Here is a 22,215-nt window from a genome sequence, read left to right on the forward strand (position 1 = left end):
TGAGTGATTATGTAGTATAACTTTTTAAAAAAATCCGACTTTGACTGTCTCACTAGCAGACCAAATTCAACTTTCTTACAATCATAGTAATATGGTTAAAGAACAAAAAGGGGAGTTTTGTGCACTTGTTTTGTTTTGTTGTCCGAATTTAGGGTTTTCTATTCATTTTGAAAGATTAGTGTTTAATGAGAGGACAGTGATTTTGATGGTAATTGTAAATACGGAGCATAAGTCAGCCCGGAGTGTGAGAAGGCAGATGCTGGCCTAGACTGCAGGCACCCTGTGTTGTGTGGCCTAAGGCATAGCTCTTGGTTTCCTACCTAGTCAGTCCTCTTCGGCCATGGGATAGTGTGGGTGGTCCTACTCTCTGCTCTCCGCTTCAGCCAGTGTGGTAGCAAAGTCTCTGGACGCTTTTCTTGTTCTAACTCTGGGGTTCTTAGTGTTTTTCTGTCCCAGTACTCTGCAATAAAACAATACAGCGTCCCAGCTGAGAATGTTTCCTAAATGCACAAGATGTAAGACATAGAAGTACAGATGAGCTGTCAAAACGTTCATGGTGGCGTGGTAATGTGTGCCTCTTGGTCACACACAGAACCATGTCTAAGGAGACTGGTTTTGAAGCAGTGACGAGGGAAGAATATGTGTCATCTACATTATCGAGTCGTTAACTAATGTGATGTGGTGCTGTTGGCAGCACAGTCCCACTATTGCCGATGCTACACCCACTGTTGAAGGCTGCACTAACTACGTTACTTAGAGATTAGTCAAAATGATGGTCTGTGTTATCCCCTGAAGGCTTCAAGCCACCTCTCCTCTCCATGTAGATTCCTTGGGAGCTGTGAATCATAGAGTTAAGAGCTACCTTAGACCAACTGAGTCTGATTTTTTTGGTTTTTTTTAGTACTGTGATTTTTGAAAGTTAACTTAAGGCTGCTTACACTTTGGGCTTTGTGATATTTTTAAGTAGCTTCATTATGCTAAGAACGGACGAAGAGACCACATGAAAAACCAAAAGTCATTTTGCACCCTGTGCCAGCCGTTCCTGGTTGTACAGAAGGGTAAAAACAAGACCTCAAAGGATGCTCTTGTTTGTTTTGTTTTTTCCAAGTTCCCCAGATGCCATCACATATGTAGTTCCCTAGGTTTCCTATCCCTTTTCTCTGACTTGTACTTGAAGTTTTAAGGGGGTTGCCTCCTTTTCCCATTTTTGACTCATTTCTTTCTTCTCCCAGGTGCCCTCCATTTGGCCACAGCAGTGGGGAGTGGGGAGTTTTCCTTGGAGTTGGTGTGAATTTGCATAGGAACTTTCCCTTTCTTCTTGTCATCTTAGGACTTGGATGCGAGACTGACTGGTGTCACTTCACATTGACCTAACCATTCCTGTGTGGTGAGGTGACAGTCCTCCTTCTCTGGAAGCTCCTCCCCGCCCCAATGTAGAAGACAAAGCGGAGTGGACATCTTGAAAGGTAAAGGCCTTACCTTAAGCAGCAGCTTGTGTGACATCAGCTTGAGCATGTTGGAGTTTTGTCTCTCTGCGGTTGCTTATAAGGTAAAGCTGGGCTGCTCTTACGTTTCTCGGCTAAGCCATCTTTCCAGCCCACTGGGCTGCTCTTGATTCTAGAAGTTGCCCAACGTGCAACTCATCTAAAGCAGATGCAACTAAAAGTGCCGCTCCCCTGGGTTTTGTGTGACCTGGGCCTTGTGTTTGCCTCGCTGCAGAAGGCGGAGGAGAAGAGCAGACTGGGAGAAATAAAGCTGGTGTTTATCATGTCCCCTTGGGTTTGTGTGAACGTGAGCTAAGAGGAGCAAGCTCACTGTAATACATCAGTCAGCCACGTTTGCTGGGTTTTTGCTGGGTACCAGGTGGTTGGATGATGATTGACACCGTCCTCGGGGAGTTCCCTATCTAACTATAGCAGTGATACTGTTTTCGAGATGTTAAATAGTAAGGGTAGTGCCAGGGCCCTGGCTGATGGACAGGGGAGTAGCTGGCACTCTGGGAAGACATCACAGAGAGGGGATCACTGTGTACAGTAGTACTTTGGTGGCTGTTATTCTTATGGATAGTACTTCGGATTTACTTTGAACATTTGAATTTTATCAGAATTCTTTAGCTTAATATGAATTTTTGTTTCCTTAAAGTTTAGTAGCCATTGGAGGACAATAGATGGCATTTTTGCCCCATGAATACTAAACCACGCAGCAGTGTTTTGTGCCCACTGAGTCATTTGTTCTCCTCTGTAGTCTGGAGAGAGGTCGGCTCTTCCTTTTGTGTGCTTGAAGAAGCCGTTTGGGTGTTGGCAAGCCAGAAGTTAAGATTGAGCTAGGAATGGAATCTTAAGACCTTTTAGTTCCACATTCTAGGATGCTGTGCCTTTTATGGAGTAGTGGTCATAGCGCAGAAATGAAATTTGTTAAACATGACATAGTTCTAATAAACTTGACTCCATGGAGCAGGAAAGGAAGAGTGCATCATGGGAAGAGCTGAAGCTGGAGTTTTGATTCTGAGCTCAGTCAGATTAGGTTGTGACTTTACTTGAAACTTTGCTGATCCTATCCAGTGCCCTTTTAAAGATTTCCTAAATAATTTGGCTCTCAATCTTCTAGAACTTTGTTTTCCTTTGAAATCACAAAACTAGCTTCTGCCATGAAATGGCTCAGCCTGTAGAGGCGCCTGTGCCAAGTCTGACAATCTGAGTTGAACTTTCAGGACCAGAACACTTACAGTGGAAGGAGAACCGACTCCCACAAATCTTCCTTGGACATCCACACATGCACCATGGCGCATGCACATGCATGTACACATAGATTAAATACATAAATAAGTATAATTTGTTTGGGTCAAGTGTTATAATTGTAGTCTACAGGGACTGATGTTGAAAATCTTACAGGCTACCAGCATTCCTCAGTTCAGCACTTCACTCTGCACACAGTAGGCACTTAATAGAAGCAGGGTTGTTTAGTCCTAAGCTCCTAGCAAAGTATGGAGACACATTTTTCCTGACAGCTGTTGCTGGGTAGAGTTACAGCTGTGCAGAGGGAGTAGTGGTGAGCAACCCTAATGTTGTAAATTCAGACGTATGCCTGGCATTTTATCTCTTTGCACCTTCAGAGTCAACGTCCAATCTCTGTACTAGGAAGACACATAGAGGCAAAAATGTGGGCTTTCTCTTTTTTCATTAAATGCCTGGAATTTCAAAAGTAGAAAAGTTGATCATATTTGCACTTACTGTCTCATCCCCAGAGCCTTGAATTAGCTACATGTACTGTAAACATCCTTTAACGCTGATTGTTTGCGTGTAAGGTGGTGGTCTCCTTTTTAAAACCCCAGAGGAAGTAGGAAACCCGTTCTTCTCTTACGCTTACGGTGGTTGTTACATTGCTATTGTTGGTGTTTTCAGATCTACTTTGAAAAGCCTACCCACTTTATTCTCTTCTAGGTGAGGGTCACCTTTGAGGAAGGCGCTCTGACTCCTCCTCACCCCAGGATGAAGTCTGCAGTGTCGTGACCCTTGGGGTTTCGGTGAGTAGATGGATGGTACCATGGGAACATGCCTGGCTCGGGAGTGAGAGCTTTACACAAAGCATTAGCTTTCCTTAACAGTTGATATTTTTCTTTCAATCACTGGGCTCTGGCTCCCCTCCCTAGCCTTTAGCAACTGCCATTCTCTTACCTGCTTCTGAGTTCAACTTGTTAAACGTGTATGAGATCATATGGTATTTGCTTTTTTGTGCCTGGCTTATTTAATGTCCTCCAGATTCATCTGTGCTACTACAAATGACAGGATTGCATTTTTTTTTAAGGCCAAATAGTCCCAGTGGCAGGGAGACTTGCCATAGTTCGTAAATCTACTCAGTTCTTAAATCATCAGTGGATAGATGCTTGGGTATATTCTGTATCTTAGTTGTTGTTAAGAAGTGTGCAGTAGCTGGGCGGTGGTGGCATACACTTTTACTCTCAGCACTGGGAGGCAGAGGCAGGTGGATCTCTGAGTTCGAGGCCAGCCTGGTCTACAGAATAAGGTCCAGGACAGCCAGGGCTACACAGAGAAACCCTGACTCAGGGGGAAGAGAATTGTGCAGTGAGGCTCAGGTGTTTAATTCCTAGACTGGGGAGGCAGAGGCAGGTGGATGTCTCTGAGTTCAAGGATAGACTGGTTTATATGGAGCGTTTCAGAACAGCCAGATTACAGAGTAATACCCCTGACTCAAGAGAAAAATAAAAAGCCCCAGTGAGGGAGGACACTCTTGGCCATACGCATTTCCTTTCCTTGAATAGTAGTTTTTGAACAAATTCCTACCGGTCTAGGCTCCTTAGTAAATGCTAGGAATGGAAGTGAGGAAAATTAATGAGCCATGGTCCTGCTTCATGGAGCTTAGAGTCTAAGAGGAATGCTATACAGGATCGCATGATGGTGTACACAGTTAGAAAACCTGAGGAAACCCCAAGGTGCTATGAAGGATTTCATGTAAGTGGATGGTTTTAAGGGATCCTCTCTGAGGAAGCAATGCTTGACCTATGACTTTATGTTAGGTAAGTGGAAGATGCATTTAACCGCATGGGGGAGTAGTTTTAGAAGGAAGACTATCCTAAGGGGAATAATTCATGTGCAATCCCGTCAGTTTTGAACCATCCCCGAAGGTGTCGAATAGCCGATGTGTTTGCAGAGTTGCGGAGTACCAAGATGTGTGAACCTGGGAGCTGTTGGCATAGCAGGAACTCACCGAAGGAGAAGAGAGCCCAGTGTGGAGTCTTGTAAGACTCGGGTGTTAGACTGGGTAGAGAGGGGGCTTGGGATGTGTATACATGAGGAGTAACTGGAGAGGTGAGGGGACCTGGCAGCTTAAAAAGGAAGGAACAGCTTGCAAAACTGGCCACAGCGCCCAACCTTCTGCTCTCAAGTGACAACATCTCTAGAGCTCATGCTTGAGAACCACATAATCGAGAGGTTTTAATTAAAGAAAAAAGTCATGTAATGTTTTAAGTAGGTTTTTATTTTTATATTGGGCTACCAGTACATTTATGGCTACTGTGTACACACCTGATGGATGATGGAGTGAGATGTTAGACCAGAGGCTGGGGTGACCTCACAGAAATTGGTACTGTGATCTGGGGATGGAAGTTAATTCCTATGGTGGAAGGTGGATGCCAAGAGAACATTGTGCCTCCTGTCACGTTCATGGCGAAGCTTGGCTCTGAGGGGAGTAGAAGCCTAAACTGGTTTTGATTTGCTTAACCTATTTATTTGTTTTGTTTTGTTTTTTTCATGGATCTATTCACTCTATGTGTGGCTGTGTATGGGTGCATGGCGTGTGTTGCCATGGCACAACTGTGGAGTTAGAGGACAATCCCTGGGACTTGGTTCTCTCCTTTCAGAGTATAGGTCCCAGGGATCAAACTCAGGTTGTCAGGTTGGCGACAGGTACCTGAGCCCTGTTTATTTTTTTTCAGTGCTGAAAAGAAACTACAGTGGTTCTGAATGCTAAAGGTCTGATGGTTGCAGCAGAGAGAAGGGGTGGCCAGAGAACAGAGTAAGCGCCCTCAGGGGGCAGAGTGACCCTAGGCATGAGCCATCCCCTAGCCTTTTGGTGGGTTTTGTTATTGTTTGTTTTGAATGGAATGGAGCACAAATGGATGGGTACTCTGGGAAAAAGACTTGCAGGTTTAGTGTGGGGAGGGCCCACATGGTAAACTGTCTTCCTCCTCTTTAAGTCATAGCCAGGACCACAGACAGGAATCCCAGCACTCGGGACATAGAAGCAGGAAGTCTGCAAGTTCTTTGTCAACATGATCTGCATAGCAAGTTCCAGGCCAGCTAGAGCTATAGAATGAGACACTGCATTACGACAAAACAAACAAAAGAAAACACTAGTAACCCCAAGCTAGGGTTCCAGAGGGAGGAAGGAAGATGGTAGGCAGACAGGGGCAGATAGAGAAGATGCAAAGTGGTACCTGGCAGAGGAGCCAGTGAGCATGTTCCAGAGTGATGCTTACCACAGTGAGAGTTGGTCAAGCCCTGCTGAAGGACTGACTCTTGCCAGTTGTGGCATTGCCATGTCAGGAATACACTTCAGCCTTGGGGTTTGGGCCAGACACTAGCTCTACAACCAGTAGAGTGAACAGAAATGTCATCATTAAGGTGAGGTAGTAATAGCTGTCTTGTGGGCTTGCTGTGAATAAGTTGGTGTATATATACCGTGCTTAGAACAATGCCCGGGGCTTAGGAAAAGTGTCAGGTATTCTGGAGAAGAGAATCATGGGAGCAGATCTGAGGCTTGAGGAGTGTTCGTCTTAGAGAGAAGTCCCTCTCCTGCTGTGATGATCTTGTCAAAGACTTCTTCCAGTTTCACCTGTTTAGCGTAATTTTATTCTTCATGGCTATCATAAGACATTTGGTAGTCTTTGCTTCGTTGTTCTCTCAGAGTGGCAATCTAAAGTTAGGCCTCATTTCACCTCTCTTAGGTTAAGAATCAGAAACCTGGATTTTATTCTCAGTCTTTGCATGAGGCCTCTTGTTCCTCTCGGCTTCTATTCTGCCTATCCATCCAGAAAGTAAGATTGAGGAAGGAGGGCCGGGTCTGAGAACATTGGTTGGCTAGAGAGGCCATTTGTGTGTGTGTGTGTGTGTTTGTTCTGGTTAATTCCAGTGGGAAATACCTGTGGATCAAGGTCAGGCACATTGAGAGAATAAGAAATGGCATGTAGAAGTACTTTGAAACCAACATGTGGGCTGGCAAGATGGCTCAGCGGGTAAGAGCATCACTGTTCTTCCCAAGGTCCTGAGTTCAAATCCCAGCAACCACATGGTGGCTCACAACCACCTGTAATGAGATCTGACACCCTCTTTTGGTGCGTCTGAAGTTAGCTACAGTGTACTTATGTATAATAATAAATAAATCTTTGGGCCACTGATCGACCGAAGTTGACTGGAGCAAGCGGGGTTGAGCAGAGCCAGCAGAGGTCCTAAAAAAAAAAATATTCAATTCCCAACAACCACGTGAAGGCTCACAACCATCTGTACAGCTACAGTGTACTCACATACATAAAAATAAATAAAGAAATCTTTAAAAAAAAAAAAAAAGAAAGAAGACCAACATGTTTTATGTTCATGCTATCATTATTAGAAATAATCTTTGCTACCAGCTCATCATAACTGCCTGGCAGATTAATGAGGCAATTTGATATTTGTGATGTATTTTGCATTGCACTGCCTGGGAAGAAGAGTACAGTACAAACGCCAGGTATTTCTGTTCTCTGGGGAAGCTGATAAGTCACTACCTCCGTAATACATACTGCATCCTCATGCTGAGAAGTGTAGAGAAACCAGAGAACTTAAAATAAGGTGCTTGTCTTCTAAGAACACAGTCTTCACAGGGAGGAAAATACACACAAAGGATTGCTGGGGCCAGTGGCCGAGCAGAAGATGCAGACAGTACTACAAGTTACAGCAGCGTGTCTAGGTGGTAACTGCTTTCCTCTGCCTGAGGAGGGAAACCTTGACTGAGTCCACTCAGGGCTCATCTGCTACTTCTGATTTTACTAAGAAGATTTAGTAAATCTTTAATAAAGATCCTATTTTTTAATAAGAATGTAAGAAAAAGGTTTATGATCTTAATTTTCCACACTTGACAACTATAGTCCATTCTGTAATTTAAACTGTTCAACAGAAAAAAAAGACAGAGGGTGTGAGGGGTAGAAACATGACCCTGAATATAATTAAGATCAACATGTTCTTTAGAACATAAAACTGCTTTAGAATATCTTCTTCTGGTTCTCCTTCTTGCCTCCTTTATTTACAAAGGAAAAGATGTAATTGTGTCTACTTAAAACTCCATAAATCTCCTTTACTGGCACAGGTAATATAGTTGGGACCACTGGGGATGCCTAATTGAAGGATTTTTGCACTTGACAATTCTCATACAACCACTACAACCTAAACAATAACTACAGACCCTCCTGATTGAGACTCTCAAAATATGTGAGGCTATAACACTCAAGCTGTTTCTAGCTCCTTTTATTTTTCCAGCCACTAATCCTGCACCTGATGCTCTCCTCTGTCAGTCCCATCCTTGGTCAGCAGGTAGAGAGGGAAGCGCAGGTCATGGTGGCTACAAAAAGATGGTTGTGGAACTCCTGGGGGGGGACCCGTGACTTCGAGTATATCATGTTTCCCTCCCCCACTATCTAGGCTTCTCTACATAAAAGGCTTTTTCATTTGTTCCATAGCCAGCTTTGGTAATATTTTATTGACCTTTATGCTTCAAATTAGCCTTGCAAATTGGCTCAAAAAATATCTTAGCCTTCAAAGATACTCCTTTACCTTCCAGACTGTGGCTCATTGCCATGCTTGCCCATGTCCCTGTCATTAAGGTGAGGACACAGTTACAAAATCTGCATAATTTAATAGAAGAATCATGGAAACTGGGGGTGGGGGGGCAGAACTGATTGTATTGGTATTAGCTTAATGTTTGTTTTTAGAAGAGTCTCCTTCAGTGCCCCATCCCCCTCAGGCCTGAAGAGTAAAAGCAGCGATAATGTGCTACATAGTTTGAAATTGGGATGGGTTTGTTACACATCTCTGCCCTTGTTTGCCACCCCAGCCCACCATCAGAAGGCAATGCCCAGTGGTCTCAAAGCATTATTTGGGAGAGGGGGCAGACAACCCAAGTCCATTGAGACTGTAACATTCAGAAATAAACACAAGGGAGAATAAATGGCTGAAAATTAACTCCCTCTTCTCAACCGCAAACACAGTTGCTTGGATGGGAGGCCCGTGTGCTGATCAGAATTTCTTAGTCCCCTTCAGTTGCTGGAGCTAATGGCTGCAAGAGGACTTTTCTCCTTTATCCAGCAGGAGCAGAGGCATGCCCAGCTGTCTCATGTCCAGACAAATGACCCTGTAGAAAGGTGTTTCTGTGTTCATTTTCACTCTCACCTCTTGCCTTGTGTGTCCTTCTCCTGTAGTGTGCCCTGGAGATGCGAGATTTTCCTTCAGCAGCAGGAGGCACACACTCAGAGAATGCTGGAACTTCAAGGGGGAAGGACCCACTTCCACAGCAGAGAAAAACAAAGAGGAAAAAGGCGAACAGGCAGCCAGCACTAAGGGACGCACCAAGCAAACAGTGGGCAACCGCCTCTGCCCCTAGCAGCTACTTCTGCTGCAGCCCGAGAGGAACTCGGTGAGCCTGTCTCAGTTAGTGACCGAAAGCTCAGGATTTCAATCAATGCATCCCAGTAACCCTAAAGTGAGGAGCTCGCCATCAGGAAACACACAGAGGTAAGGGGCAGGGCTTCACTCTCACCCATTGGGATGGCACATGGGCACCACACACACTCATTGCTGCAGCCGCGGGTACAGTTAGAAGCAGGATGGACACTCGTGGCAAAGGAAGAGGAAACTTACTGAAGCAGTAACAAGTGCAGTTTCTCTGGGCTACTCTCAGCCACCGTTCCCATATCTCCCACCTGTACCATTTCCCCACCCTTTCAAAGCAAAAGCAGAAGGACCTTACAGACCAGCCAGCACCATCTGAGGATCTGAGGCATAGAGTAATGAGGTCCTGGAACTAAGCCACCGCCAACTACCACCCAGAGCCCTTGCTGCGATTCTCAGTACCCAGTTATTTAAAAGAATGTTTTGCGTCTTCCCTGGGCAGAGGTTGCCTGCCCTGCTTTGGTGCTGTGTTGCTGTTGGAAGGGATCTTGACACTGGAGGATTTCCCTAACCTGACAGCTCCAGTGGGTTTCCCTTCTGCCCTCCTGGGCCTGCTTGCTTGTTCCCGCAGAGCAGCTAGGCTTTCATTACAGCTGTTCCTTGTCATGAGCCTGGGGGTGGTAGTATTTTGATCTTAACGATGTCTGTTTGTTTACTCTGAGCTAGTCTTAGTGTGAGAGTCACTTTTCTATGTACATAGAAACGGTTGTCCTTTATTGACAGAAGCCCTAGAGATAGGTCCCCATGTGACTCTAGTATCCCTGAGACCTGGAGGCCATTCTGTTTGATCCTCCTCTCTGTTGATAGCTCTAAGATGGGAGCCAGGGTGGCAGGGACAAGCAAGTGGGCAAGGTTGCAGCACGCAGGGGCTCCTTAACCCATTCTAGAAACATCAGTTTGTACTGGCCATATCTGGTATCTGATCTCTCTTTGTTATTTGTTTCTTTTAGTAGCCCTAAGTCAAAGCAGGAGGTGATGGTCCGTCCCCCTACAGTGATGTCCCCATCTGGAAACCCCCAGCTGGATTCCAAATTCTCCAATCAGGGTAAACCGGGGGGCTCAGCCAGCCAATCCCAGCCATCCCCCTGTGACTCCAAGAGTGGGGGCCATACCCCTAAAGCACTCCCTGGCCCAGGTGGGAGCATGGGGCTGAAGAATGGGGCTGGAAATGGTGCCAAGGGCAAGGGGAAAAGGGAGCGAAGTATTTCGGCCGACTCCTTTGATCAGAGAGATCCTGGGACTCCAAACGATGACTCTGACATTAAAGGTATGTCTACAAGATCTTTGAGACTCAGAGGGAAGTAGGTGTTCCCTGGGGAAGGCGTCTAACATTCAGTAGAGGCCAGAGGCTGCTGTCAGTGAAGTGGGAGAGCCTGGAAGTCTGCAGCTTAGGATAGATAAACTACTGCTTCTCATTTTTCTCCTCATTGAAGAAGAGTCTAGAACACTTCGTTGAGTTCTTGCTCTCAAAGGTGTGTGGCTTGATTAGATATCTTACAGTCCTAGCTCATGTTCGTAAGCATATTTCTGGCCTGTACTGTGGTTCTTCAGTCAAGCCAGTAGCTGCAGTCAGCTGTGTCTTTGCTGGGTCTTTTGCCCACTAGAGCAGCTTCTCTGACATTCCCGCCTTGGAGAAATCCTCCAGGACTTAGGTTTTGTGCTTTCTGGTTGCCACTTTGCCAGACTGATAAACACAAGGGGAAGCCTTAATGGCCCTGGCACTAGTCCAGAGCTGTCACAGCTGATTTCAGTGTGGCAGGAATGAGTGGCTACCAGATGTGGTAGAAAGTCGGCAGGCACCACAGTGGAACAAGTCAGGCAAGAGTATTGGTATGGGGCTTTCGGCTTTTTTCTTTCTACATTAAAACTAAAAAAAAACAAAACAAAACAAAAAAACTTAAGAGCAGGCCAGAAAGTGAAGATACTGTTTAAGAAATGAAAGTGAAATTTCCTCAGCCCAAAATGAAAGTGTAAACCTGAGTAACCTCCCTGCCTCTCCCTGCTTCCTTTTCCCCTCCCTGTCTGAAGTGTTCCTGGAATCCCAGCCCTCTCCTGGGGACTGAGGGTGCAGACAGCAGGACAGATAGTTGTCATCCATAAGGATTTGAGGGCACCTAGAAAGCCAGCCATCAGACCATCCGTATGAAATATGATAAATACTAAGTTACTAGAAGGGAGCTATGAGTTTGATTACCAGGGGTATCCTGTCTTGTCTAAAAGGTTTCAGAAAGGAGGGACGTTCATGCTAATGTGTGTGCTGTAGACAGGAGAGGGTGGAGGAGTGATGCATAATGAGTCGTTTAGGGAAAAGTATTTGATGTATATGAGTAGAAGAGTCAATTTCTCTTAGCAAGGAACTTGCTCTTGAAATTTTCAAGGTGGATTTGTGTTGTGATGACGCTGTAGATGCTAGCTGGACAGCTGGGAGGAGCCGCCTGTTCTCCCCGTGACAGCGAGTCTTTCATTCTTTTAGAATGTAATTCTGCAGACCACATCAAGTCCCAGGAGTCCCAGCACACGCCACACTCCATGACCCCGTCAACTGCTACAGCCCCCAGGTCTTCCACTCCCTCCCATGGCCAAACTCCTGCCCCAGAGCCCATATCTGCTCAGAAGACGCCAGCCAAAGTGGTGTATGTGTTTTCTACGGAGATGGCAAATCAGTAAGTGGTGGCTGAGTCTCAGTGTTGAGCTTGCCGGGTGTTTGGAGTCCAGGGTTGTTCTACTGTGTTGTCCAGGGGCAGCTACTGACAGCTGCCCTGCCTGTGTCAGGAGAGAGTAAGGTTATGTAAACACAGGTTGAATGTACAATATACAATTTTCTGCAACCTGTGTGTCCTTTTTTAAAAATATACCACAAACAGTAAATGTCTATAATGGAATAAGGAGAAAATATAGGAAGAAAAATCTCTGGAATTCACCAAAAGTAGCTACTGTGAACATTTTGCTATATATGTTTTAAGTTGTTAGCTGACATAATGAAGTTTGTTTACTTACCAAGAATACCTTCACACACTTTACCCTCCTCATTTTCTCCCAAGGGGAAGTGTGGATCTTCACAGTCCTACTCTAGATCCAGGTGTTGGGATTCCATGTCCTAGGAAGTGTTTGAATGAGAATTTTCTATGAATCATCTAACTAGATTGATCTTGGACTTTTTAGTGTGCTTTGTTGGTTTGGTTTTGTTGTTTAATGCCTATGTAGGCATTCACTCACAACCATCTTCTCACTTCAGACATTTGGTGGTAAATGATAAGCGCAAATAATGAAGTGTGTTTCTTTTGATTTCTTCTCATTCAGCATTCCTAGTGGGCCTTTACCCCCATGGGGTTATTAGCTTGTCTAGAATTGCAGCTCATGTCACAGAAGCAAGTGCGAGTGCGTTGTCTCATCTGTCTTGCAGGGCTGCAGAAGCTGTACTGAAGGGCCAGGTTGAAACAATTGTCTCTTTCCACATCCAGAACATCTCTAACAGCAAGTCAGAGAGAAGCACAGCCCCCCTGGTATGTTGTTTAGCCTTGGAATGGTGGCATCAGAGTTTTGCAGTGCCTGAAGAGCAGTGGTAAATTAAACGGAGAGTGAAGGAGTCTCAGGGGCACAAGTAGTTGTCTGGGTATTTCACTCAGTTCTGGCATTGTGAGGTCTTAGGCTTATCATCTGACTAGCTGCTTCTCCTGGAAGAGGCTGGAGAATATGGAAAAAAGCAGAGCTCAACCTAATGACACCAGGATCAGAGTCTGGTGACTCTCCAAATGATTCTTATTTGTTTCGAGTCAAGGCCCGTTGAGTACTTTTTAATTGCTTGATACTCTCAGAGGGACAGCGAGTTAGTCTGCTTCCTCCCTGGATCGTAGGCAGCCAGTATAAACTACACTAGAAGAAAAGCATTTCTCTAATCCTACAGATTTCCACGTGTAATCAAAACTTATTTGTTGAGACATTGTACCAGATGCTGGAGGTGGGTAGAGATTTAAAAGTTCTAGACACAGTCTTTCCTTTCAAAGAGCATAAAGTACAATCCTGGGGTGAGTCTTAAACATGAGAAAAAGTTGAATGGCAGTAAATGATGAGTTATAATAATACAAGATAAATTAGATGGCCTCTTGTCTAGCTTGAATGTGGAAGAGGGCTCGGTCTCCAGGGCAGAGCAGCACTTGGGCTTTGCTGGATTTAGAAAAGGTGCTTCCTAGGCCTGCACCCCTTGGCTGCTCAATGAAAACCCCTTGTCTGGGGTGGGCAGCAGTGCAGCCTACTGCTTTATTGACGCTATGACAGTTCCTGACACAGCGCTCACCTCTGCCTTATCTGGTACTAAAATGACGTTGGAATAGGAGCTTAGGGAGGATTGGTAAAGACTGACTTGATTGGTCTCCTCTGCTGTAGTTGCTTTATGAAATTAGTATCCACCTGCAGCAAACTCATCACGACTGGACAGCAACGCCAAACTGAAACAGCAGCTAAGCAGAGGTGTCCTCCACCAAGGAATTGCAGATGTGGAATATGCTTTTGATGGTTCAGAACTACAAAGATTGAGAATACAAACACATATACACTGTAGATACTTATAAGTGAAACACAAACTGTCCACATGCATAGATGCCCACAAAGATCTGTGTACAGATTTGCCCACAGGCAAACATGCAAGCAAAAACATGGACCTCATCCAAACACAGTGTCCATATTCTCGGTGACATGCTTTTATCTAGGATGGAGTATAGCAGCTGTCCTTAATAAATGATAAGCAGTCATCCAACCTGTTAAAGGGGACAGCCTTGTTGATTGGGAAAAACAGATCCAGAGACACTGTGAGATAGACAGTCTCAGATTTCTCCACAGACACTTCCTGCCTTCAGATTAGCTTACTACAGCCAATATACAAACTCTTATCAAATACAGAATCAGTGATCACAAACCGAAAACAGAAACCAGAGAAGCCAGGCCATGGAAACTCAAGGAGGAAGTAAGTTGGTAATCACTCTGTCAGGAGGTATGGCATGGAGCAGCCTGCCTCTCTTCCCTGCTGCTGTGTCTGGCTGAACACAAAGCCACAAGTGACTTTATTTCCTTCATTTGGAAACATCAGCCCTTTTGATTGATAACGAGAAGTCTGTGTAATCAGGAAACAGAAGGTGTTGGGTATAACCTCCCACATGCCAAGGAACTAATCTTTCCTTAAATCAAAAGTGTGTGTAATCTCGAACCTGTTCCTCAGAATAGATTGTCAGAGGTATTAGGGTAGCTCCCACTTGGCACAGTTAGGAACTTATTGAGCCTGATTTTTAGGAAAGGAAAGAAGGTTTGACATAAGTTTTAAAAAATTATTATCCAGGGCTAGAGAGATGGTTTAGCAGTTAAGAGTACCGACTGCTCTTCCAGAGGTCCTGAGTTCAATTCCCAGCAACCACATGGTGGCTCACCCATGTGATGGGCTCTGATGCCCTCTTCTGGTGTGTCTGAAGAGAATAATGGTGGTGTACTCATATGGATAAATAAATACATCTTTTTTTAAAAAAGGTTATTTATGAGCAATTTTAAAGGACTTATTGCTATGGGTTTATGTTACTGAGGTACAACTTTTATATCTTGTTTCTTTAATTGCCCTTCTGCTCAGTTCACCATTATGATACAAAGCATCTTTTTTGTCTTCAGAACACACAGATACCCACCCTTCGGAATGATCCAAAACCTCTCCCACAGCAGCCTCCAGCTCCCGCCAACCAGGACCAGAACTCTTCCCAGAATGCCAGACTGCAGCCAACTCCTCCCATTCAGGCACCAGCACCCAAGCCTACTGCAGCCCCGCGTCCCCTGGACCGGGAGAGTCCTGGGGTAGAAAACAAACTGATTCCTCCTGTGGGCAGTCCTGGGAGCTCCACTCCACTGCCCCCAGATGGTACTGGGCCAAACTCAACACCCAACAATCGAGCAGTGACCCCTGTCTCCCAGGGGAGCAATAGCTCTTCAGCAGATCCCAAAGCCCCCCCACCTCCACCAGTGTCCAGTGGTGAGCCCCCCACGCTGGGAGAGAACCCTGATGGCCTCTCTCAGGAGCAGCTGGAGCACCGGGAACGCTCCTTACAAACTCTGAGGGACATCCAGCGAATGCTTTTCCCTGATGAGAAGGAGTTCACAGCAGGACAAACAGGGGGTCCCCAGCAGAACACTGGGGTTTTAGATGGACCTCAAAAAAAACCAGAAGGGCCAATACAGGCCATGATGTCTCAATCCCAAAGCCTCGGTAAGGGTCCTGGGCCCCGGACAGATGTGGGGGCTCCGTTTGGCCCTCAAGGACATAGAGATGTGCCCTTTTCTCCAGATGAAATGGTTCCACCTAATATGAGCTCCCAGTCTGGGCCCATAGGACCCGACCACCTGGACCATATGACTCCCGAGCAGATAGCATGGCTGAAGCTGCAGCAGGAGTTTTATGAAGAGAAGAGGAGGAAACAGGAGCAGGTGGTCGTCCAGCAGTGCTCTCTCCAGGATATGATGGTCCATCAGCATGGGCCCCGGGGAGTGGTCCGAGGGCCTCCCCCTCCGTACCAGATGGCTCCTGGTGAAGGCTGGGCACCTGGGGCAGAGCCGTTTCCTGATGGTATCAACATTTCACACTCTTTGCCCCCAAGGGGCATGGCTCCCCACCCCAACATGCCAGGGAGCCAGATGCGCCTTCCTGGGTTTGCAGGAATGATAAATTCAGAAATGGAGGGGCCAAACGTGCCCAACCCAGCATCCAGACCAGGTCTCTCTGGAGTCAGTTGGCCAGACGATGTGCCAAAAATCCCAGATGGTCGAAATTTCCCTCCTGGCCAGGGTGTCTTCAGTGGTCCTGGCCGAGGGGAGCGGTTTCCAAACCCCCAGGGCTTGTCTGAAGAGATGTTTCAACAGCAGCTGGCAGAGAAGCAGCTGGCTCTGCCCCCAGGGATGAGCATGGAGGGCATCCGGCCTGGCATGGAAATGAACAGGATGATTCCAGGCTCCCAGCGCCACATGGAGCCAGGAAGTAACCCCATCTTCCCTCGGATACCAGTCGAGGGTCCTCTGAGCCCTTCCCGGGGTGACTTTCCAAAAGGAATGCCTCCACAGATAGGCCCTGGTCGGGAACTTGAGTTTGGCATGGTTCCTGGTGGGATGAAGGGAGAAGTTAATCTAAACGTCAACATGGGAACCAGCTCTCAGATGATACCTCAGAAGCTGAGGGAGGCTGGGGCAGGCCCTGAGGAGATGATGAAATTACGCCCTGGGAGCTCAGAAATGCTGCCTGCCCAGCAGAAGATGGTGCCCCTGCCATTTGGTGAGCACCCTCAGCAGGAGTATGGTGTGGGCCCCAGGCCATTCCTTCCCATGTCTCAGGGTCCGGGCAGCAACAGTGGCTTGCGCAATCTCAGAGAACCAATTGGGCCCGACCAAAGGACTAACAGCCGGCTCAGTCATATGCCACCACTACCTCTCAACCCTTCCAGTAACCCCACTAGCCTCAGCACAGCTCCTCCAGTTCAGCGTGGCCTGGGGCGGAAGCCTTTGGATATATCTGTGGCAGGCAGCCAGGTGCATTCCCCAGGCATTAACCCTCTGAAGTCTCCGACAATGCACCAAGTCCAGTCTCCAATGCTGGGCTCACCCTCCGGGAACCTCAAGTCCCCTCAGACTCCATCACAGCTGGCAGGCATGCTGGCAGGCCCAGCTGCTGCTGCTTCCATTAAGTCCCCTCCTGTCTTGGGGTCTGCTGCTGCTTCGCCTGTTCACCTCAAGTCTCCATCACTTCCTGCCCCGTCACCTGGATGGACCTCCTCTCCTAAACCGCCCCTTCAGAGTCCTGGGATCCCTCCAAACCACAAAGCGCCCCTCACCATGGCCTCCCCAGCCATGCTGGGAAGTGTGGAGTCAGGTGAGTAGCTTACACCCTCACACCTTACAGCTGGAGGTTGCTACAGCCTGAGTTTGTATTTTAAGGAAACTCATGTCTTGATCGAATAGTCAGAGCAGTGGCCTTTGTCAGATTTTGTTGCCAGGTGCATGATTGTTAGTGCTTGCGTAAAGTTATTCACAAGCATCCTGGCAAAGATAATGTATGAGGGGCTGGCGAGAGGCTTGAAAACAGACCTGCCGAGGCGGGCTTAGTTCTCTGAATCATTGACGTTCGCATGTGGATCCATGGTGCTGCAGTGGAGTGATGACTGCTTAAGTGTGGCTTCCTGAAGTCCTGCAGCCACCCACTCCAGCAGGTTAACATCCAGGCAAAAGAACAAGCATAATGAGCCCAGCCAGAGGGAGGCCCCTGCTCTGAGACCCATGCAGTCCTCTATCTATCAACTGTGAAAATTTACGAAAGCTCCTTGGTAAGCTGCCCTAGCCACACATCGGCTACAGTTTGTTACAGCGTTTTCTGCCTAGGAGAGGCTCTGGCTGATGATGGTACTTTCCCGAATTGGGAGCAGAGGTGGTCAGTAAGGTAGCCTGGGGTGTTAACGACTGGGTTGGTGCCATCTCCACTCGAGAAACACTAGAATCAGAACAAGGCAGGCGATTTACCCTAGCAAGGTAAAGTATCTCTCCGTGGGGTGGCAGTTCACTAGCACAGTCGAGTGGAGTGGAACCGCCTGCCACCTCAGACATGTTTGTCATGGAAATTTATCAAGAGGTTGTGCAGAGTGATGGGGTTTGTACCTGAGGTTGAGCACACTCCTGTCTTGTTGGCATACAAATACCTGAGTCAAGGTCTAAATTGCAGTTGCCCAGGGAGAGAAGCCCACTTGTTAAACACCCTTCATGGAAACGGTTATCTCTAAGCCTTGTTTTCCCCAATATTGAACCAGTGTATCTGGCACATCCCTAGCCTGCTCATCTTCGCACCTGCCGATCCTTTACCTCCATCGCATTGCTCTCCTTTGCACATGGAGCCAGGCTGGGAGACTGACCCCTGCCCCAGCTCCAGCAACACTGCCCTGTCCATCTGACTTATTCTCGGCCTCACTGGGTCATAGCTGGAGTGCCCAGCACCCTTCAAGAAACATCTAAACCCCTGCCTTATTTTGCTTTGTTCTCTCAGGTGGCCCCCCGCCTCCTACAGCCAGCCAGCCTGCCTCGGTGAACATCCCTGGAAGTCTTCCCTCTAGCACACCTTATACCATGCCTCCAGAGCCCACCCTTTCCCAGAATCCACTCTCGATTATGATGTCTCGAATGTCCAAGTTTGCGATGCCCAGTTCCACCCCATTATACCACGATGCCATCAAGACTGTGGCCAGCTCCGATGATGACTCCCCGCCAGCTCGCTCGCCCAACTTGCCATCAATGAATAGCATGCCAGGTAAGACATGGAGCTGGTATAAGGCAAAGTAGGAGCATTGTAAAGTGTTTACTCAATAGCCATAGACCGCATAGATAGATTTAACAAGTTGAAAAAATGTGCCAGGCAAATTTCTATGTGAAGTGCCTGGCCTAGAGGATTGATGCTCGGTTAGCGTGGTTCTGAGTCTGTAAGAAGGAAGAAGGGTGGGTGTGGTCAGTTTTATAGTGGTGATCTTGTGTGGGGCGCCTTTAGGTTTTGGTTTTCCAGCAACAATATTACAGAGCCTCTTTTTAACGTGCTGACTGCACTTTCATTTCTACGTTTCTGGGCTGCTTTTCTGGGAAAGCAGCTTCAGACCCCGGGTTCTTGCCTCCTGTTCTGTCTGCATTCCCTCCTGTGCTCACTCCCACCAGCCTCACTAACAGGAAGTGATGTGGAACGGTAACACTGATCATCAGAGAAGCCATGACTTCTCAGCCATGCATACCTGGTTCCCCTTTCATTCTGATTGCTAGGCACACTGCTTATTTATCAGTTAATTAACCAGGTTAGGACATGCTCTGTGGATGTCAGAAGGAACAGCCCTGCCATACTTGACTTTAATTCTAGAGAACAAATAACTTCCATGTCTCAGAGTCTGCAGCAGGACTGCAAGTGTTCCTTATCTATTGGATATTACTGTTTCTTTAACAGTTTTATAACCTGGAGCTTTAATACCCTCTTTACGGCAATGTGAAACAATACAAAATTCCACTTGAAGGAGAAACAAAAAGACCTGTTTGCGTTCCTTCTTGATATTTGTGCTACTTGAACTTAAAGAGACTCAACCAGTCCTTTATCCAGAGTAGGCTGCACTTGCGCCACCCAAACAAATCCTCTTCTGTATGAACTGTCTCCAATGAAGAAGACCATGCTCATTTGAAATTTAACTAAGACCTTTTCAGAGGAGATGTATCCCTTGCTATCTTTAGTCATACAGTTAAAGGCTTGGTGATATGTTGTCTGCTTCCTGGTGCTACCGGACTGTGTCCCTCCTCACAAACTTTTGGTGACAGCCTATATGTATTTTCCCAACACGATGCACATTTGATGCATAATAATTTTTTGTTAATGTGTGATTCATTATCATTTTTGCCAGTTGCTTTTGGTTGAGTTGATTCCTTTGATGTCTTTATTTTTCTAGGAATGGGCATTAACACACAGAATCCTCGAATTTCAGGTCCAAACCCTGTGGTTCCGATGCCAACCCTCAGCCCGATGGGAATGACCCAGCCACTTTCTCACTCCAATCAGATGCCCTCTCCTAATGCCATGGGACCCAGCATACCTCCTCATGGGGTCCCAATGGGGCCTGGCTTGATGTCACACAATCCTATCATGGGACATGGGTCCCAGGAGCCTCCAATGGTACCTCAAGGACGGATGGGCTTCCCCCAGGGCTTCCCTCCAGTACAGTCTCCTCCTCAGCAGGTTCCATTCCCTCACAATGGCCCCACTGGAGGACAAGGTAACTTCCCAGGAGGGATAGGTTTCCCAGGAGAAGGACCCCTTGGTCGTCCCAGCAACCTGCCCCAAAGTTCAGCAGATCCAGCACTTTGCAAGCCTGGAGGCCCAGGGGCTCCTGACTCCTTCACTGTCCTGGGGAACAGCATGCCCTCCGTGTTTACAGACCCAGATCTGCAGGAGGTAATCCGACCTGGAGCCACCGGAATACCTGAGTTTGATCTCTCCCGAATTATCCCATCGGAGAAGCCCAGCCAGACACTGCAGTATTTCCCTCGAGGGGAAGTCCCCGGCCGCAAACAGCCACAAGGTCCTGGGCCTGGGTTTTCACACATGCAGGGGATGATGAGCGATCAAGCCCCAAGAATGGGGTTAGCATTACCTGGCATGGGAGGCCCCGGGCCAGTAGGAACTCCAGACATTCCTCTTGGTACATCTCCATCCATGCCAGGCCACAACCCAATGAGACCACCAGCCTTTCTCCAGCAAGGCATGATGGGACCTCACCACCGGATGATGTCACCAGCACAATCCACAGTGCCCGGCCCAGCCACCCTGATGACCAATCCAGCTGCTGCTGTGGGCATGATTCCTGGCAAGGATCGGGGGCCTGCTGGGCTCTATACCCACCCAGGGCCTGTGGGTTCTCCAGGCATGATGATGTCCATGCAGGGCATGATGGGACCCCAACAGAACATCATGATTCCCCCACAAATGAGGCCCCGGGGCATGGCTGCTGATGTGGGCATGGGTGGGTTTAGCCAAGGACCTGGTAACCCAGGAAACATGATGTTTTAAGCTGCTACGATTGGATGTGCCGATCCTTGTCAAGATGAGATTCCAGGTCCTGTGAGCTGCTTTGATGGAGTTCCAGGAGTCCTTACTGTTGGTCATGCAATAGGAGAAGAGGGACCCGGGGCTGCTTTGAGGGAGGAGGGAACCAAGAATGTATGGATTTACCGGAAAACAAATTATTCATTTAATCAACAGGTGTGTTTTTTTTAAGATTTATTTTTTAAAAATTATTTTTGTGGACATGGGGATCCCGTGACGGCACCTACTTTTGGGAGTCTGTAGCCGTGTTTGAGAATTGCCATCGGTCATGTGTTGCACCGTTCTGTGTTTACGTCCTTTGGACTGGCTTCTCCCAGGATTCTTTTCTGGTTTTTTTGTTTTTTTGTTTTTTTGACTTTTGATTTGGGCTTTATTTTGTGTGTGTGTGTGTACTGTACTATATTGTAAAAGGGATTTTAGCAGAGACTTTAGTCTTTGGGGCAAGAGGAGAACAGGAATGCTGGGCTGTTTACTTTCGATGGAGAATCCATCTTCAGACCTTGGACTATTTTCTTTCAACTCCAGTGTATAGAAAAACCAAACTACGACCTCAGAGCAGAGTATTAACGAAAAGCACAAAAAAAGGAACTGAGTTCAGCGAGGGGTGGGGGGAGGGGGGACATTTTTCTTTTTAAAAATACTGAAGCTTGGGACGTTTGTTCTTCGGTTCACGTGCTCCTCAGCACGGTCTGTCTCCAGTGTACAACCCTCCCGCCCTCACGGTTTCCTCTCTCTCCTCCTTCAGTTCCTTGGTTACGCGTGTTTCCTTCCTGTGACCCCGCTGGTGGCCCTCTGCTTTCCCCTCTCTTCTTCCCCTTGGCAGCTGCAATACCCGGGCTCTCTGGGGTTCTCCCTGAAGCCTCGCCCCTGCCTCGGATGCCCTCTGGCCTCTTGTCCCTCCCTGCCCTCCCCGCCCTGGTGTACTCTTCCTTGCCCGCCTTGTTTCTTGTTCTCCTTTTCTTAGGAATTCCCAAGTGAATTTTATTAATGTGTGGGAATGGAACCGATGCTAAAAGCTATCCAGGATTTTGTTTTTGTTTTAAATTTTGTGTTCCTTCCCTTTCCTCCCTCTTCCCATGCGTGAAACGTTCTGTGTAATCTTCATTAAATTTGGTACAAAACCACTCACCAGAGCTGTGGTGTCAGAAAAATAAATATATTGTTTCTTACAAAACAGAACTGCCTTTTTGTGCCTTGGCTTCCTATTCACTTCATATCAGGGCCATTGGTTACTATGTGACTGGAGTCCTGATACTGGAGCTGGCTGTAGAGATGGGGAAGCAGAGGACACTTGGGAGCATACCTTGCTGTCAGCGACCCTTCCTTGTGGAGTTGCTCCCTTCTCTGGAATCCATCACAGCAGAAGAGCAA

The 22,215-nt window shown here is 47.1% G+C and overlaps 2 protein-coding genes across 6 annotated transcripts in view; both read left to right on the top strand.

The window, feature by feature from the left end:
* Positions 1-9,184, top strand: part of LOC147005496 (uncharacterized) — a 74,695-nt gene extending 65,511 nt beyond the window's left edge. For all 4 annotated transcript variants that reach the window (XM_085835641.1, XM_085835643.1, XM_085835644.1 and 1 more), the window contains exons 2-4: positions 1,331-1,466; positions 3,441-3,523; positions 8,966-9,184. In XM_085835641.1, the coding sequence (XP_085691767.1) occupies positions 8,978-9,184 (207 nt within the window). In that variant the 5' untranslated portion in view covers positions 1,331-1,466; positions 3,441-3,523; positions 8,966-8,977. The remainder of the gene's footprint in view (positions 1-1,330; positions 1,467-3,440; positions 3,524-8,965) is intronic.
* Positions 9,152-21,977, top strand: Bcl9 (BCL9 transcription coactivator). 2 transcript variants are annotated; one of them, XM_029475353.2, is made up of 7 exons: positions 9,152-9,278; positions 10,166-10,482; positions 11,689-11,878; positions 12,619-12,718; positions 14,865-17,103; positions 18,265-18,525; positions 19,691-21,977. In XM_029475353.2, the coding sequence occupies exons 1-7, from the start codon at positions 9,226-9,228 to the stop codon at positions 20,806-20,808; spliced, it is 4,278 nt and encodes a 1,425-aa protein (XP_029331213.2). In that variant the 5' UTR covers positions 9,152-9,225; the 3' UTR covers positions 20,809-21,977. The 2 variants fall into 2 exon arrangements, with proteins under 2 accessions (XP_029331213.2, XP_029331216.2); XM_029475356.2 differs by having other exon boundaries at positions 10,166-10,260.
* The last annotated feature ends 238 nt before the right edge of the window (positions 21,978-22,215 follow it).

The sequence above is a fragment of the Mus caroli genome, unplaced genomic scaffold (genome assembly GCF_978045245.1).
Source record: "Mus caroli unplaced genomic scaffold, Mus_caroli_1 scaffold_3, whole genome shotgun sequence".
In the NCBI taxonomy this organism is placed as follows: domain Eukaryota; kingdom Metazoa; phylum Chordata; class Mammalia; order Rodentia; family Muridae; genus Mus; species Mus caroli.

Bases quoted from the DNA above. Each gene is read 5' to 3' on its own strand.
- Bcl9 (XM_029475353.2), top strand. From the start codon at position 9,226: ATGCATCCCAGTAACCCTAAAGTGAGGAGCTCGCCATCAGGAAACACA. The intron at 12,719-14,864 runs GTATGTTGTTTA...TTTTGTCTTCAG, and splicing joins AGAGAAGCACAGCCCCCCTG to AACACACAGATACCCACCCT. The intron at 18,526-19,690 runs GTAAGACATGGA...TTATTTTTCTAG, and splicing joins ATCAATGAATAGCATGCCAG to GAATGGGCATTAACACACAG.